The 19,631-nt window shown below is 39.2% G+C and overlaps 1 protein-coding gene across 2 annotated transcripts; it reads right to left on the reverse strand.

Annotated features, from left to right (window-relative positions):
- Positions 1–4,493: 4,493 nt before the first annotated feature.
- Positions 4,494–19,115, reverse strand: pxylp1 (2-phosphoxylose phosphatase 1). Of its 2 annotated transcripts, XM_017490677.3 has the most exons (6): positions 19,028–19,115; positions 16,856–16,998; positions 10,565–10,726; positions 10,269–10,395; positions 8,570–8,709; positions 4,494–7,845 (listed from the first exon to the last, which is right to left on the reverse strand). In XM_017490677.3, the coding sequence occupies exons 2-6, from the start codon at positions 16,932–16,934 to the stop codon at positions 6,866–6,868; spliced, it is 1,488 nt and encodes a 495-aa protein (XP_017346166.1). In that variant the 5' UTR covers positions 16,935–16,998; positions 19,028–19,115; the 3' UTR covers positions 4,494–6,865. The 2 variants fall into 2 exon arrangements, with proteins under 2 accessions (XP_017346166.1, XP_017346167.1); XM_017490678.3 differs by lacking the exons at positions 16,856–16,998; positions 19,028–19,115 and adding an exon at positions 12,630–12,771.
- Between the last annotated feature and the right edge of the window lie 516 nt (positions 19,116–19,631).

Genomic DNA, 19,631 nt, shown 5'->3' on the forward strand with positions numbered 1-19,631 from the left:
TGACAGCCATTTCCAAATTGTCCGTAGTGTGTGAATGGCTGTGTGAATGTGTATGCGATTGTACCCTGTGATGGGTTGGCACCCCGTCCAGGGTGTCCCCCACCTCATGCCCAGAGTCCCCTGGGATAGGCTCCAGGCTTCCTGTGACCCTGTGTAGGATAAGCAATACAGAAAATGAATGGATGGACGGATGGAATATTTAATAAGGAATAAATATATTCTTGCAGGAAAACAATCTTTGACATGGTGGTATGATGAAGTCTGACACAAACCACAATGTTTTATTTCTCTTATACCACAGCAGTTTATGAAAAATGACATGTTTTAGACAACTTACATCATAGCAGCTATAAACTGTGACCACTTCAGCCTCTATTTCAAGTTAATAAGATAAAACAATGTAACTTGTCACATTACCAAGGAACGAGAACGCACAAAGTCCTAAATCATGAAGTCTCCCCTGTGGCGGAAAACTGAGTGACTGTTACAGAGCTCTGACAATGGAGACTCCTTCCAAGCATATTAAATAATTCACCTTACAAAAAAACCTTCATCGTGTCAATAATTAGACAGTTTTCTTTGTTAAATAAAACATTTGTAAACAGTTTATCCAATAACATTGATAACACTTGATTTCGATGGTCCAGTGTAGAGACTCTGCAGTCAGCAAACCATCTATAGACCATCAGCAACTTTATCAGATGGCCATCACTAACCAGATTATCAGCTAATTTTAAACAAAATGTCTCAGGTTTATGGTTGTCGATGTTTAGTCAATATTCTATACACACACTATCGACCATGAATCTGTACCTTTTTTGGTTCACTTTATGTAGATGGTCTAGTTTATATCTCTTGTTATTTATTATTATATTATCTATAGCTTATTGACACAATATCAAATTCAGTTAATCGGGAGGCTGTGGATCAGGTGGTTGAGCGGGTTGTCCACTAATCGTAGGGTTCGATTCCCGGCCCGCATGACCACATACTGAAGTGTCCTTGAGCAAGACACTGAACCCCAAGTTGCTCCCGATGGCAAGTTAGCACCGTGCATGGCAGCTCTGCTACCATTGGTGTGTGAGTGTGTGAATGAGACACAGTGTAAAGTGCTTTGGATAAAAGCACTATAAAAGTGCAGACCATTTATCTGGAATCTATTACATTTTTTACATGTTGTTGAAAGGTAGATACACCACGTGTGACATTGTTGAGAATCAGCTGATCAGCTGCTTTATGAGAGTTCTGAGTTTTTACATTGGACCATCAACAGGATAGTTGAGATATTTTTAGTCTTGGTTTGAATACGGGCTGTTGGAAGAATTTTTGTATTCGATATTTACATAAAAATGTACTCAGTGTTACTCAAACACACACTGCCCATCGTGCAGCATCCTTTGAACAGCGAAACATGTTTACAGTCTCATTAATGGTCTACAGATAAAAGGAGGTACTGTATGTGGTGGAGTGTGAGGCAGTAAAACAGTGGATTGATGTTATATTGAAGTGCTTTAAATGTTGCTTGAGAGAACTGCTTCTGTCAGAGAAATACGAAGGTGCGGTTGAAATTTGAGTGTTCGGCAAACAATATACGTTTATATGCATTAACATTTATGTCTTAATTGTGTGACTTACTCACAGCAGCAATTACAATCATTGAATTCTTCAAAAAATGTCAATAAAATGCACAAGGCACTGCACAGTATTATTTTTACTAGTATTATAACTAGGAATGTACTTTTCATGAGAGAATTCAATTAAAAATATTCCCAAAACACACTCAGGGCAAGATTTGAGAATTAGCAGTGCATGACCCAACTTGTGACACACACACACACACACACACACACACACACACACACACACACACACACACACACACAATCTGAGGCTTCATAGTTCTAACAAAGAGAGCTACAGGGACCCCCAAGCAGCCTGACAGGACTTCAGGAAATGACGTGGATGTTACACTTGTTGTGTTTAGGTGAGTGTGAGTCATTGTCACTCATACACATCGGTACAAAAACATGGATGGTGTTTAAGCTGCTGCTTGTCATCATAAACACTTTGTTCTATCCATGTCTTGTCTCGCCATTTTTTTTCCTTTTTCTGCAGAACCAAGGCTCTCCCCAGACACAGACGCCTGACCCATTTAAACAGAAAGAGAGAAAGACAGAAAGAGAGAACAAGAGAGAGTGCGATACACACACACACCACCACCACCACCACCACATACAGTATACACACATGTTAATGATTAAACCTGAATTCCATCTGCTCCATCTTTGTATTTGGAAAAGACTGAAAAATGACCAGTGCGCATATCATTTGTTGAACACACACACACACACACACTCAAACAATATAAATGCTTTAATCATCCTCTATAGTGCACTCACACTCACACACACTTTAATGAAGATCGATTTCTGCGTCTGACTCACTAAATGAATGATCTTTTCTTTGGCTCTTAAGCGAGGTTCATTAAAATCGTCTTATGCTGAGTGCTGGCCCTCTAGCTCTTTCTCTCTCTCTCTCAACGCCTCTCTAAACACACACACACACACACACACACACACACACACACACCCACACACACACACACACACACACACACACACACACCCACACAGGCTCCTAACACACATTTGGCCATCATCAGGTTAAAATCTGCACCAATGTAGGAACAATGGTGTACACACACACACACACACACACACACACACACACACACACACACACACACACACACACACACCTGTTTTTAGGATATCCTAAGGAAAAGAGTCTCAGTGGAGAATGACACCCGTGTGTGTCCTGTATGTTTTGACATAGACTTGGGTGAAATCTGCTGACTCGCCATCATGACTTTTAAAATGAGTGCAGCACTGCTGCCACCTAGTGTCAAGCTTCTCAAAGTGGAGTCCACTATGTACAGCCAATGGATCTGTGATTATCCATCCATCCATCTATTTTCCATACAGCTTATCCTACACGGGGTCATGCGGAGTCTGGAGCCTATCTCAGGGAGCATGGGTCACAAGGCAGGGGACACCCTGGACGGGATGCCAATCATCACAACCACACACACACTACAGACAATTTGGAAATGTAAGTCAGCCTACAGCGTTTCCCCCTTGAAAAGTGGGAAACCAGAGTACCCGGAGGAAACCCCTAAAGCACAGGGAGAACATTCAAACTTCGCGCACCATGGCAGAGACAGGATTTGAACCCCCAAACATGGCGGTGCGAGGCAAACATCCTAACCACTAAGCCACCGCTCCCCTCAGTCTGTGCTTATTTATTTGTTTATTTTTTAAAATTTCATTATGGTATTGGAACATCAAAGATGTTGAATCTATTGGAGTATTATAATTAGACTCCCTAATGACCCATCACTTAAATTGAATGAGCTCAATAACTTAAAATCAGTTCAGCTGTGTAATAATGAAGGAAAAATACTAGAAATGTGACACAAAGTGTTATAAATGTACATGTATTCACTTGCCACTGGTTTGGAACCTCAGATTCCAACATTGTTTGTATTTGTCAAAGCTAACAGTTCACTAAGACTTATTATTGTATCTAATACCTCTTATACCACAACTTCTCAATTCTGATTAATTTTTCAATTACAACAGCTCTGATTTTCGATTATTTCCATCTGTGAGACAAATCACAGGTTTATATGAATGGATTTGTTCTAATACTTTATCATTTCTAATAGTAGCAACTAAATCATAGGGACTTGTATAGTGGACGCTATACATAAACAGATTAAACATATGTGTATAATTGATTTAAAAAAAAAAGTTTCATGTGAGTATGTCTGTTTAGCATTTTTCTAAAGGAGTCTCCAGTGTCAGCATTTTGTAACAGGTAAAGTTACTGTATAACTAAGCTTTCTGATCCAGGGAAGTCCTTTGGATAGAGAACTTTGAGATTTCTTGGAAACATGACAAGCTGAATTTTTTAGCGAGAAAAAGAAAGGCCAGTGAAGAAGCTGATATAATGTTAGTTCCTGTAATTAGTTACTTGTTTCAAAGATGCTGCACAACATTAAACGTAACTCTAAATGGATTAAAATGTATGAAATGTCTTTTAATATATGAAATTTGCTGTAGTATGTGAAGAACAAAACGCTTCAGGACACGGTTTTTGGAAAATAATTACTTCAAGGTGGTAACAGTAACGCCCGTTCACATTGGGCCGCATCACTTCACCCAATCATTGATTATATTCCTATAACAGCACACCCCCAAGTTTTTAGTCCTTATGTATGTACAGTTTCATGTAATCGGTTTCGTTACTGTTAATTGTGTAATATATATATATATATATATATACACACTATAATACTAATAATATAATATAATAATATAATAATATATATATATACACACCTATACACATTTATACATAATAATACATATAATATAACATAATATATTACTTTCTATTGTCAAGAAATCACAACACTTGAAAACCCAAAATCCATTTGGAATGTGACTTTATTGCAAAATGTGCTTTGATATGAAGGAATGTACCAGAACACGATAATATTAATAATAAAAATAGAAATCACAATACAAAACCCTTCAACATTCCCTACACCAGACTTTTAATGCTCCTGGTTTTCTACCTTTTAAGACAACGGATGCGACATTATTCCAGGTTAAATGTATGAAAATTATTTAGCAATGAGTTAAACAAGGTTAAACACGAATCGAATAAAGTGGCTGTGTGCGCCAAAATCTCCAAACTTTACAAACAGCACATCATACAAAAACTAGTCTGCGGACATAACGCGCTAAACGGTTATCATCGAAATCCTCCGCATGAATCAGTGTGATTGTCCTCAGGACTGTGCTGGTAATCAGTGCTTGATTTGCGAGAGTTGTTTTTAAATGAACGCTGCCTGGCTGCATATCAAACCTCATTGTGTTCTTTCAAAGTGCTACCATCCAGTACTTTCTCAGTTCGCTCTGTCAAATACACTCCTTGGGATTTTAGCTTATTATCTTATTCATACAATATGATTTTTATAAAAGTCAGTTAAATGTAATGTACCGCTGAAAAACATCATGACTGACCCTATGTATAGGTTTGGCGTCGTTTATTGCTTGACGTCTGTGCTAGCGTTAACTTTCGCTCCCTCTGACATTTTATTTAAGACACATTTTGTGGTCTTCACATGATTCGGATCAGATGTGTGCCTTCATAGAAGAGGAATAAAATAATGTGCAAAACTGGAAAGCAGGCTTGATGCATGTTCCACATCACTGCTTCACGACAGAATGAGAGCGTCAGTATCGTTTCAATAAATTAAACAGCAGTACAAGTGACCCCAAGATAAATACGGAATTCCACGATGGTACGTTTTAGTCTGAGCAGGTTGCCGTTATATCCAAATTAGCCCGAAGAACAAACCTGATTTGGTGTTTCAATACAAGGTCAGGCAACAAAGCTTTCAATCATTACCGTCTGTCCTTGATAAGATATGTGTATAATAATAAATTATACAATATGGTGATATGTAGCATGCACAGTATTGCTGTTACTCAGGTTTCAAATGCATGTTCTTCTCTGAGAATCCCAGAATCACTTGATTATGTTCACTAGACGAGGGTGAACATGAAAGTTTAAGAAATGACGTGGAGAGAACTTCTGCAGAATTCAAGTAAAAAACAGTATTGTGATAATATTCTAAATCCTTCCATATTTTTCATATTTTCCTTTTCTGTATATTACCGTCTACAGTACATGTCTAGATGATGTCCACATTGAGTGGACCTTTGTGTGAATGTAGACCACGGGATAGTAGTAAAGGCCCATTCACAATGAACACGAAACGTCTATCCATCCATCCATTCATCCATTTTCTGTACCGTTTATCCTCCACAACATCTATGAACAAAGCACATGCAAATTCTAGTGCTGATCCGTCCATGAACGTGACAAACGGCATGTGATCATGAACCGATCAACCCCCGAGCGGCACTTCACCATGTGTTTACTTTCAGATTCTTATTTCGTTACTTCCTATTGAATTCATCAGAGCTTCAATTACTGGCTCCATTAAACAAACCCATGTTTACTTTAGCTCTGTCATTGTGTAGCCACTGTCACTCTTTATGCTCTGACAGAAACGCTGACAAATGCTCAGCCGTCATTTTTATGACTTTTGATGTCAAGAGAACCTGGTTTGTTATGTTTTGTGGCATCTAAAAAAATTTTTAAAAAATAAAAAATCGAGTCGGCATCAGGAAAAAAAATGACACACCATTGGATTACACCGACGTCGGGCTCCATGTGCTGATGGGTTCTATTTTTCTGAAAAATACCCTCTGTTGTGCAGATCTTAGAAGATTTTAGGGTTCGCCCAGAGGGACAAATCAAATGGTGCTAACTAGAAATTATTTCTCTAAGATTGTAGAAATGCATGCGTTCATTTTAAGATGCTGTTCGAAGATTTTTTTGTTATATCGTAGTTGGTGTGAACAGGCCTTAAGACATTCTGTTGAGAGGAATTGTTGAAGTTGTTGAGGGTAGTCTGGATGCAGATATGACACTGTATACAGCAGAGAAAACTCCACAGAACACCAACATGCAAATCCGATGGATCCCCAAGGCACTGTGCATCGCTTCACATACAAGTGAACTTGTGAGACCAATTAAAAATGTTCCAGACCGCATGTTTAGCACAGCATTAACTGTTAAAGTTATTCAAAAGAAAACACAATCAAAGTACTAAATACAGAAACCACTAACAGATAATAAAAACGCAAATAAAACAACAAAAAAACAAAACAAAAATATATTCGTTTTTTCTCTCTGTCTTACTGACTGTCCATCTGTCTCACTGTTAATAGTTTTGATGGCAGGCTTGATGGTAGCTGGTGGCATTCACAATACTGAACATGTCCTTTCGTACAAAGGACAAGAAATTACCCAGAGGACACAGCGGCTGGGTGGAGTGGCGGTCATGGTTGCGGCAGAAGGCAGTTTCAAAGGTTAAGTCCTCTCCGTTATAGAGCACACGAATGTAAGCATTCGCCACACCTCCTTGCGTTCCCTTCCCCTTCACATCCGGACTCTTCCACAGCTCAAACACCAAGCGAGCAGCGAAACGTGGAAACCCTGCCCCCTCCAGGCCCAGGGCACTTAGCACTGGCGCCATGGTGATGTCATGGGCGGAGGCCAGTGCGAAGACAGGCTCACTGTTGCCGTGGGCAGCTTTCTCCATGCGTACCGCTGTCCGGTTCAGGAAAGGATGTGCTGCAAGTACGGCAAAACGCCGGTATATCCCCGCCTCCTTCCGCTCCCGCTCGTCATCTCTCTGCTGCTGGCGAATCACAGCAAAGTGCTGCAGTGTTAGACACGCCCCCTTTTCGGACGCAGGAAATGCATGCGGGCTGGCACAGGGAAATGGCAACCCATGGCAAAAATGACACAGCAGCGCATCTATCGGATTGGCCGCCCGCATCGTGCGTGTGGCCACGCCCAGCGCCTTTGCCATGGCGACATAGGTCTGCTCAAGTTCGGCATTAGAGGTGCGAAGGCGGTATTGACGACGCTGCTCCTCATCCAGAAAGAGACTCCGTGCTGGACACTCACACCATGTGCCACAGAACATAGTGCTCCTCTGGTGCCACACCGTCACTTTTGACCAATCAAAATTGGGCAGGAAACCGTAGAGCAGAGCCAAGCCACTCTGCAGGGTGCGGCTCTTAGCGGTGGTCTCCAACCACAGCTGCTGCGATGACCAATCAGGAGGAAGCAGTTTGTGGTGCTTGAGGTAAGCCTGGCGCAAGAGCTCGCCGTTTTTTAAATGCTGGACCACACCTGAAATAGAGAGAGGAGATATACACAAAGAAGATACAGACAGGAACAAAGAGAAAGAAAGTAGAGGGGAAAAATGATAAAGAGAAAGAGTGAAGAGAAGGACAGATAACAAGGTAGGGCAAGAGAGAGCGAGAGAGAGAGAGAGGGAGAGAGAGAGAGAGAGAGAGGGGTATTGATGCTGATGATGATCTTAAGTGGCACATGACTTTTTATCACCATACAGAAAGTGACCTATAGTGTGTCAACCATTTTGTAGTATTGTTAGAATTCTTTTCTGAAAATCTCACTTGCTAAATGGTTCAATCCTGAATCCTTAAAGATGTTGCAATTTGTCCCTCTGCTTTCCCTTTCAAAGAAGGTCCACATAGAACCCATTTAAGATTTGAGCAACCCTTAACTATCCAAAGAATACTTGACACACCTTTTTTCCTGAGTGTGTATACAGTACACTATAAAATGCAAATATAAGAAAAAATTCAAGTGATAGAAATGCTCACCACTGCAAGAAGAGAAAAGCAGTGTGTTGGCATATGCTCACAAACTATTCAAGTGGACACATCACAAATGGTTGAAAAAAAAAACAACTCACGTCTTTTTGTGAAATAGACCAGAAGATTGCCGATTAAAAAATTATTCACACTGGTCATCTGTAACATAGATTATTAGAGATGGAACTCAGGGTGTGTGTGTGTGTGTGTGTGTAGACTGCACAGATATTGGCTACCTGTCTGTGTGAGCTCGCCCAACTCACAGCTGCTGTGATTGGGTACTCGGGCCAGTGAGCCCAGTGATGCGTCCCAGTGACCACGCCCACCCTGGGCCATGTGACTGATAAATGAGGCCAGCAGAGGGTGAGAGGGCTTTCTGAAAAACAACAACAACAATAAAAAATTAATTAATTAATTAATAAAACGTGTGTGGGAGAATGGGGATGAGGGGAAAAAGCAAGTTGTAATAGGTTCTCTTCACCACTAGAGGGCATTAATGCAATACACTGTACATGATGTAAGCTCACCAGATCAACAAAGTTCAAGTGTGTGTGGGTGTATAAAGAAAGCTTGTTAGAGATCGAGAGAGCAAAAAAAGAGGGTTAGAGAGAGAGAGAGAAGAGAGAGAGAGAGAGAGAGAGAGAGAGAGAGAGAGAGAGAGAGAAAGAGAGAGAGACTGAAAAAAGATGAAGATTGTGAGGATTAAATAAAATTATGATTTGTGAAGATTATAATATATCTGTACCAACTTGGATATATTATGGGATTAGGTTAATAACTTTTAATAGTCCATCTGGCTTCTGAGAACCGTGATTGGTCAGGAGACCAGATTGAAACCAGGACAACAAACACTTTCATATCAAAGAGAATATGCAAGAAAGCAATGCAGAGGAGTAGAGAGAATAATACAGTTACAGAGAGTCAACTCTAACCACACACACACACACACAATTAATTCAGTCACAGTTTGTTAGCTGCAGTTCTGCAGCTTTTGAAACTGAGAGAAACACTCAGGCTTGCAGTGATTACTGCAGTGTCTTAATACATAAGAAGACAAGTACAATGGAATACTATACTATTCAATTGTGTGTAATATTTACATATTCAAAAGCAAAAAAAAAATTACATTCAAATATTAAATCATTAAAATTTTCACATTATTCACCCGACATACATAGAGCTGTAAAAAAAAGTATTTCCTGATTTCTTGTTTTTTGTGTGCATCTCATACTACATAGGTTTAGATTTTCAAACAAAATACACAATGTTACATCATATATCAGTTTCTGTGAGGATAAGTGCATTCCTACTAGAATTTATATAACATTTAACAACGACAAACCGTTCATCCTCATCATTTCTGGAATTTCTTTCTACTTTAGCATAGTGTGTTACTCGGTAAGACTTTTAACCAACTTCATGCTGTTGAAAAAGTTTTATTTAAGTGTTGATTTGATTGAACAGAGTTTGCAGTAATCAGGCCTGGTTGTGTCTAGTCCAGCTGAACCCCATTATGAATGCAGTTTCATATATTTAACGAAGTAGTAACTACTGGGGCAAATACATTTTCACACAGGCCCAGTTGTTATTGGAAAACATTTTTATAAATAACATTATCATTTAAAACTGTATTTGGTGTTTATTCAGGTTGCCTTTGTTTTATCTTAGATTGTAATTTCTGAAACAATTTAGCATAACAAGAATCACAGCACTGTATATTCCTAAACTTTCTGTGCTTTTCCATCACTAAAGGGCCCAAGTGCTTTATACAGTATCTGCACATATGTGTAAGAGTGATTGGCTAGGCGTTTGTTTTTTTTGCTTTCTTTCTTTCTTCTGACTGAAAACTAACACTTTCTAATGAGGCTAAAGTGTGACAGTTTTCCCCTTTTGATGTAATGTGGGCATGGCTAATCTGGTCTATATGGAGCTTGCCTGTGAGGTGACAGTGTGCAGTCGATGGCTGGTCTCTTGGTCTGAGGGATGGTGTACAGCGGGTAACGGTCGCCATGGCGAATCATCACCTGCACAAACAGTAGCTTGTAGTCTGCCAGACTGTGACCTACACACAACAAAACACACACACATACACACACACACACACACAGGATAAACAAAGTGTGTGTGTATGTGTGCTTATCATCCTGTCTGAACTCACAATGATGGGCTGAGTTTCACATATACGCTGCATAGATTTATGTGTGGCTTGGGGTGGGGGGTGTATATCTCACCCTCGCGTGTGTGTTCTGTGTGATTGGGCAGGTTGCAGTATCGGTAAGCATCACTGATCGGGTCAAGCTCTGGTGACTCTGTATGGACCACTGGGTTTACTCTTTTCCTGTTTTTACCAAGCATCCCATCTTCTGTCAATGGAGTGGTTGGTATCGGTTGCACTGAGAGAGAGAGAGAGAGAGAGAGAGAGAGAGAGAGAGAGAGAGACAGAGAGTTTTAAATCTGCAGCACACACACCCAAAAAAACATAGCCTTCCTTAGATAGACTGAAGCCTCAGTGTCCTTAGCTAACATTGCAGCTTTGTGTGAAGAACACTTCAGCATGCTACTCGTTTCTCACACACCCTTTATACTCTCATGCCCTCTTTTTTTTTTTTAAAGAATGTAACCCTTTCTATTCAAGGCAATTTCCTGCTCTTTTCTAAAAGATAATGTGTTGCATCTTTGCGTAATACATATCCACAAAAAATATAGGTACATGCATACTGAAGTGTGCATACAGCGGCTGAGAATTGGCGGAGATCTATATGTGTACATTGTGTTCTTATTTTAAACAGATCTTTGAATATTTAAACAGACCTGGTTAGGCATGTTGGCTGAAGATGCTTGCGTACAAAACGAACCTTGTGACCTTATGTAAAATTTCCTTTACACATTCTACCACACCCATGAACTTTCAAGCCAAACCAACACCCATGAGTTGACGCACTGTAGATAATGACGCCAATCACAATGACTCGTCATGGTAGCTAATTATAAAAATTATAAAAATCTTAAATAGATCTGTCATGCACATTGCCATCAGAAACGACTGGACACCTGCTGCTTTGTCATTTGATAATATAATCAAGTGCGTTACTTTGCTTAGGAAAACTAGAATGTTTTAAACAAAGAGCTTTCTAAGAAGATCACACTTATCCTTTAATAGTTGATGAGAAGTATATAGAGGCACCACTTTCTCTGATTCTCTGGATCTCATGCTCTATAGTGGTACAGAATGACATTACTTATATTGATGGATATAATCAACTATTTCAGGTTTCCTTATCCTAGCAGCAAAAACCTACTTATTATGAAGGTCTAGACTGTGTTGCATTTTTTAAACTGTGTTGCATAGTATTTAAACCGTGTATGTATTTTTAACAAGACTTTTTACCTTTTTAATTGTTTGCATTTATTTTTTTAAATATTCTTTAGTGGTGTAAATAATTTTGCTGCACACAGTGCTGTGCAAATATATTTTTGCTCTTTTACTTATTACTATAAGAACATCAAATAGTAAAAGAAAGAAAGAAAGAAAAAAAGAAAGAAAGAAAGAAAGAAAGAAAGAAAAAGAAAGAAAGAAAGAAAGAAAGAAAGAAAGAAAGAAAGAAAGAAAGAAAGAAAGAAAGAAAGAAAAGCATTCAATATTTCTCTAACAAATTTAACATTTTGGAAAATGTATGTCAGAAAATATAAAGAGAGACAAAATGTATATAAATCATTTAGCATACCTAAAACTTTTAACACAATACTCTATGCTTTTGGAGGATAAAATGCTATAGATTAAAAAAAAAAAAAAAAAAAAAAAAAAAAAAAAACAGACAGATACAAATTCTTATGAGAATTTTTTTTGTATGGTTGGCCCAGTTGTTTGAGTGGACATTTTAAATCATTTTTTTTTAAATACTGTGAATAATAACTGTAGAGTTGATTGTATTGTTTGTCCCACGCCCACACACAAAAAACTGAAAAACACCAACTTCATTTTACATTTCAGAAATTTCTGAAACTTCGTACAGTCAGAATGCATGAAGAAACAGCACTTCATTACACTGTCTCTACTGACTCTAAACATCTTACAGCCAAGAGTTTGAAAGAATTCAACAGTCTGGGAAATATACTTCACACTTCTCGTCAATGCAATTCAAAGCAAGTGCCCCAGACTGAATAAGCCAGACAAAAAACGCACACAAAAAACCCCAACACATCCAAACTATCCAGTTAAACACTGTCTCATGCAGATGCTGAAACCAAAGATACACCCTAATGCATCGATTTAACATCACATGAATTCAAACTTACCCACAAACAGGACAAGTAGAAGATGTGTCTGGAAATAGGCCGGCATTTTGGAAGTGTGTGTGTGTGTGTGTGTGTGTGTTTTACTGAGAACATCTGCAAAGCATCTGAATGTGTTTCTGTGTGTGTTTCCACTTCTCACTGAAGTCTATTCAAAATCAAGCCCCTTTCCCGTATTCCCACCTGTCTGCACACTCTGGCCAATCCCATTACACACATAGCCCATAGCAGGTCCCCAAATAGCAGGAGCCAGACAAAGAGCTCTTTGTAGGCTGTAGCTTTACCACAGACTACAAGTAAGTATAGAGAAAAGGAAAGCGATGGAGAAACCGATGTCTCCCTCCGGCTATAGGAAGCCCTGAAGCTTGTTTTTATACCCTGACCTTTTTTTGTGAGTGTAGGCACTTATATTACCCTGCAGCATAAATATGTGATCTTCAAACGGTTGCCTCGTTGGAACTGAATCCCTATTGCAATCATATAGATTGGTATTTTGGTTAAATGTGTTAACTCAGGGCTATATACAAATATGAACTCAGTTTGTGATCTCATTTTGAACTTGGTCTGATATGAAAATATTAAAGGATGACAATGTGGTTCCTGTAAATGTCAAGCTTTCAGGTTTAAGCGATCTTAATTAACTGAAGTCATGGTGTTCTGATTCTATTTACTCAGTAATAAATTACAAATTGAGAGCCCGATACTGAAATCCCACTTGTGTTTACTTGTGATATATGAGGGCTATTTCACTATAGCTAGTGCAGTCGATGGATTTGTGGGATATGATGAGGATGCGGGCTGTTGTCCAAACAACATGCATGTCCTACACAAAGTATTTCTGATGTTGAGCTTACTTTACTCATTATTTCCTTTCTTTAAATACTATATATAACAAAGTCACCGCTTAGTGTCCATGATAATTATGTTCATTTGTTAATTCTACTGTCGTATATCATATATTTACTTATTTGATTTGCCATGCACTGATTTATCATTATTCGGATTGTTCTAGCTTAATTCATTAAGGGCCCAATACTCATTTGTGATCTGCTTTTGATTGGTCTTGCTGTTGCACAGATCTGGCAACCCTGCTCACTACCCACTCATTACTGTGCAGCGGCACGTCCCAGAGAGCTGAAAGACAGAACGACAGAGTTTCAAATGAAATTCCATCCTACATTCAGCCTGCTTTCAGCTCCTGTTTGTAAAGAATGAATAAGTAATGGGCTCACTGTGACTGAGAGAGAGAGAGAGAGAGAGAGAGAGAGAGAGAGGGAGAGAGATATTTGAGAGAGAACGAGAGAGATGTGAGAACAAAGGTAACAGAGAGACTCAGGAGAGATTAAAGCAATGTAAATTCTGATACCACAAATATAGCCATACACGAATAATGTGACCTATCCTGATGTGTTCAAGGTTAACATAATGAAACTATCAATCAGGAGAAGGATCTGGGATCAGGAAAGAGTGCCCTCTATAATATTTCTGTAAGAGCTCAAGGACAAACAAACAAACCTGTGCTGTTAAATGTGCTTTTGTGTGCTACAACCTTTTACTATCATTAATTGCTTTCATACCTTTACATCAGAGATTAGAGCTCACATGGAGCCTTAATACTGGAGATTCAGTCTGGGAAAGAATACGTGGAGTTCACACATGTAAACAACCATCCAAACACACATTATTCGCTGGCCTGACAACCTGTTTTGTCAACCCAAAGACCTACATTGTTTCCACACTGCTGGAACTGCACGTCCTCTTCGACATTTAATAAATACCGCAACGACTCCGCCTATTCGCTTCTGCCTAACTGCGTCCTAATCTTCCTAACTGTTCCAACCACAACTGACTGAATGAAGGATCGACTGATCTGTCGCTCACTAAAATATATCCTTACTTCTAAATCTAAACAAACTGTAGCAATATGATAAACTAGTAATCAAAACCAACTATAAGAAGAAATAATGAGCAGGTATCTAAAAATGGCTGACAATCATGAAAAATATGCTTTCATATGCTTTTAAAATCTGCTTTTATGAAAAAACATCATGTGTAAAACGTGTAAAAATGTACACTAAACATCTATAGTTTCTTATGTTCTATACCACAGTGAACGATAACTTTACATGAATGTGCTCATTCTAATATGGTATCGTTTCTATGGTAACAGCTCAATCACAGGGACTTGTATGGTGGACTTTCAACATAATCTGAGGTTTATAATATTCAGATTGGGAAAAAAAAAGAAAGTGTTAATATTTAAAAAAGAATAATGGTGAATATGGCCTGCTGTAGTGAACAGTTTCTATAAGATTTACGGAAGGTGTCCGTACTTTGTAGGAAAAGTTTTTAAGACAGGGGACTTTTGCAGTTTCGGATTTTCTCTGTATCAGGACAAGCTGCATCGTATTAACGTCAAGAGAGAAAAAAAATCCCAGAGAGGCTGAAAAGGGAACGAGTTTTTATAGCCGATGTAAAAACATAAGTGGTAACAGGAACTAAGTTGATTTGCGGAGGTTCCACAGCATTAAACGCAACTATAAATAGTAAAGACGTGACGTGTCATTTATTAATTGTAAATGTAAAGGAAAAAGGTATTTGCTGCCAAATTGCTCTGGTATAAAAGGAATATAAAGAACACTTTGGGATGTGCTGTTATGGGAGAATAATCCACTTCAGGGTAGTAACAGTGTCTTCGCTTCACATCGGTCCGAATCATTGATTATTTTCCTATAACAGTACATCCTGAAGTGTATTTCTTGCTTAATCACTATTATTGATAATATACTGATAATATAATCACTCAGTACGTTTACATGGACAACAATAATCCGATATGAACCCGATTAAGACGATACTCTGATTAATAAACTAGCATGTAAACAGCGATTACTGATGACCTTAATCCGACTATGGTCATACTCAAAGTAAACACAAATGGAATTAAGATGTGTGGAGTATTCCTGTTTTAGTCCCATTATGGACGTGCATTACAGACATGTACACACCTTAATAACGTCGTGTGGGTGTTTTCATTGCATTCTGCGACAGGACACATACACACACGTCAGTGCTCAACTGTTTAACAGCAAACAAGAGAGCACAGCTGCGTCCCAAGCCGCGTACTTATCTACTATATAGTAGGATAAATATATGTATCTCGGCTACTATATAGTAGGTAAGTACGTGATTTGGGAAGCAGCCCACGGCTTCAAGCAGTCGTCTATTAGCACGTATAGCATGACAAATAATTAACTGCACTTGAAGCGTTCGTAAAAATTTAAATAAAAACTCCCAAAACTGTACACGGTACCATAACGAAGACAAACCGTATGTCGATACGTGGAATTCTGAAGGGACGTCGGACGGCGTGGCGCGGTGACGTAATGACGTGTGTCGTTAATCCATCTATGTTCTATAACATGTAAAACCTGAACATGAAAGGAGTATTCTAAAAGCGACTCATGTAAACACCTTAACCAGAATATTGCCTTATTCAGAATAAGGTCAGTAATTAGATTACCGCTGTCCATGTAAACGTCATCAGTGATAAATCACTTCAATAAGCAAAGCTAAAGCTTTGTGGAACTTATGAACTGCTCACTCTCAGATCCTAATGCGACTCTAAATGAGTGCTTTATTAAATGCAGACATGCTTGGAGGATAAAGCTGTTAATCCTAGAGATCGATAATATTAATAGACTCAAACACATTGCTAGTATTACTTGTAAAGGATATGGATAATAAAGCACCCCCCCCCCAATACACCAAGCTATAATTTCTTGACATATTCACAAATTATGGTGAGAAGCAGTTTGATTTGATTTAAAATGTTTGTTAATATTGTAAACTGTTCCGAATTGTTTCCATCAATGTTCATTTTCCCAATTCTACTGTGTTAAACAAATTAGTTTTTTAAGACATTAAATAAAAGGACCATAAAAACTATGCAACGCTGCTACACACTACAATACACTAATCTACACACTGTGATGTGCGTACTGTCAAAATGCCGTCAGGTTTCATGATATGATATTTTTGATGTCGTGTATATGTATATGTTCTAATGTCGAATGAATACAGTCTAAGAGAAATTATCCCCACTGGGGACACACTCACACACACGCACACACACACACCTATGGAAATTGCTCTAAATTTCCACCGCATATAAAGACTATCAAACAGGATGTAAGCAGACACAAACACACGCCCACACACACACTTACAGTATTGAATGCTGAAGCTTAGCACAGCTAGCACCACACCAACCATCAACAAAAGCAAGTAGCGGTTCCGTGGTAGCATTGTGTTGTGATTGGTTCAGACACCTGTCCATCAGCCATCCATGCACCGCCCACCTTTTTGCCACCTGAACACAAAAGAATGATCAATTAAATACAATTCACTCCTTTAAACATATGCTGAACATGAGTAGTCGACTAAACACAGACAGACACACACACACACACACACACACGTACACACACACCTCAGTAGTGTAACAGCCTACAGGGAGGTGAATGTCCGACACAACACTCACACATACTGCATTCAGCTCGTATGTACAATTACAGAGAGGTCCTGTGAAGAAAATTCTCTCTGTCTGACTCACACACACGCAAAACCCGGCCGTCCATTATCACCACACCGCACTAGTAACGTATCATTACGCTGAAACAGAGACACCATGATCACAGGATCACAGCTTCAATCCAAACTCTTTGCTCATTCTTTCCAGAGCCAGTCACTTGCTCGTGTTTCAATGTTTTAAAACTGGCAGCTTTGGATTGCAACCAGGAATTTAATGCGGCTAGCGTAAGGGATGTTTATAACCATCAGTTTAACATGATGAGAACTGCATGTCTAAATCATCACACACTCACGTCAAACCATTCTTTGGTTCAGGTATCATCATTTGTATATACATAGATTAAAACAGTACAGTGTGTGGGTTGAAATTTTATTAAACTTAAAATAAATTTTAAAAAACAAGGGCACAACCCTGGCTCTGCTTAGAAGCAAGCAATGAAGAATCCAAGAGTAACCCTGCAGGAGCTGCCAAAATCCACAGCTCAGGCGGAAGAAGCTGTTCACAGGACAAACATAGCTTGTACACTCCAAAAACAAAAGGTTATTATGGCACAGCCATATGAACGTTGACAAAACGCATACCGAATACTCAACAAGCACGCTGGAAATAGTTCCCTGGACTGAAGAGGGCAAAACTAGTCCAAACAAAGTGCTGCATCTGGTGGAAACTGTACACTGCACATCAGCCTGAGAACACCATCAGTACAGTGAAGCATGGGGGCGGTAGCATCGGGTTGCAGGTCACCCTCAGCCTCTGTGTGTGTGTGTGTGTGTGTGTGTGTGTGTGTGTGAGAACAATAATTGGAATAATGATGGGAAAGTGTATTTAGCAGAAATCACACAAGGTAACAACAGTGTGAAATCTGTAAAAATTTCATTTGGGATATTTAAGTTGAATACTGGCCTGTAGAAATAAACGCTCTACTGCCCTTTACCCATTCACACACACACACCAATGGTAGCAGAGCTGCCATGCAAGGCGCTAACTTGCCATCAGGATCAACTTGGGGTTCAGTGTCTTGCCCAAGGACACTTCGGCATGTGGAGTCATGTGGGCCAGGAATCGAACCGCCAACCCTACGATTAGTGGACAACCCGCTCTACCACCTGAGCCACAGACGCCACAATAAGTACCAACAAGTTCCGAAGACAAAAGCGTGGTCTCTGACGTTTACACTTTACCAAAGCTTTAATAAACCAATACACAGCAAGGCAATGTAATACACAAACATAACCCTGCTGGAAAACAAACAGAAACCATCACAGAAATTGGTTGCCGCTATACATACCACTACAATCCATCAGCTGTTAACCATTAAAACCATTACCATTAATGGTGTCCACTAGACATAACATGCGACCAATAGAAGGCAACAAATTACCAGTAGAGACCCACAGGGACTGTTACAGTTTCCATTAAAACCAATACAACTCCCATTATAACCATTAAAACAAATTCTAGAATTACAAATTCTATGAGGGGTTTCTATTTATTTATTTATTTATTTATTAATTATTTCAGTAGGCAATAGTTTACCCACACACACACACAAACACACACACACACACACACACACACACACACAAAAAAAGTCTTCCCCAAACAGTGATGCACTAAACGGCACACAACACAGTGCACATCTGCACAGCATTAACATCTGCCTGCGCTCTGCTGAGACAATGTCCACGTTTACAGTCTCACTATGACGAAAAAACACCGTATCCAAAACAGACAAGAAGTCGAGTGCAGCACCACACAGTGCTGTTACAGTCAGAAGGCAAGAAATTTAAACATAACGCCGCTTTACCTGCAGATTAACACCCTCAGCTCTACAGACTGGAGAGAACAGACCGGAATCAACACCAAAGCAGAGCAGCTGGAGCTCGGGGTTGCCAGATTGTTACGATGTCGATTTGAGGGGTGGTCGTTTTCCAGTGTCAAAATGACAGTTAATGACTCAGGATGTAATTAAATAGATAGTTCACCCAAAAATGAAAATTCTTTCATCAGTGACTGACCCTCATGGACTGACTTCTGGGACACAATTGAAACCAGTGGGTTAATCCCAATGTCATGAAGCAATATGAATATTTAATGCAGAAGAAGAGTAACGTTGTACACAAACTGAGTCACACAGAACAATATTTATAATAAAGATGTCTGCAGATTTCAACATAGAGGTGGATTTGCATTTTTTTTTTTGTACACTCTCGTGTCAACAACAACACACATGCGTCATGGTTCTCTCTGTGATCTATGCGGAAGTTTAGGGGGTTTTTTTGAGCACACATAGCATTCGTATCACTTCAGAAAATTGGGATTAAACCACTGGAGTCACATGAATAAATTTAGCAATAGGTTACAAAAACAAATAAAAATGATAAATACACAGTAAATCAGCACATCAGCCT

Source organism: Ictalurus punctatus, chromosome 17, assembly GCF_001660625.3.
Source record: "Ictalurus punctatus breed USDA103 chromosome 17, Coco_2.0, whole genome shotgun sequence".
Lineage (NCBI taxonomy): Eukaryota > Metazoa > Chordata > Actinopteri > Siluriformes > Ictaluridae > Ictalurus > Ictalurus punctatus.

Coding starts and splice junctions, on each gene's coding strand:
- pxylp1 (XM_017490677.3), bottom strand. CDS start 16,934: ATGCTACCACGGAACCGCTACTTGCTTTTGTTGATGGTTGGTGTGGTG. Junction 8,710..10,268: donor TGCACACTGTCACCTCACAG/GCAAGCTCCATA, acceptor GTTGTTTTTCAG/AAAGCCCTCTCACCCTCTGC. Junction 7,846..8,569: donor GGGCGAGCTCACACAGACAG/GTAGCCAATATC, acceptor TCTCTATTTCAG/GTGTGGTCCAGCATTTAAAA.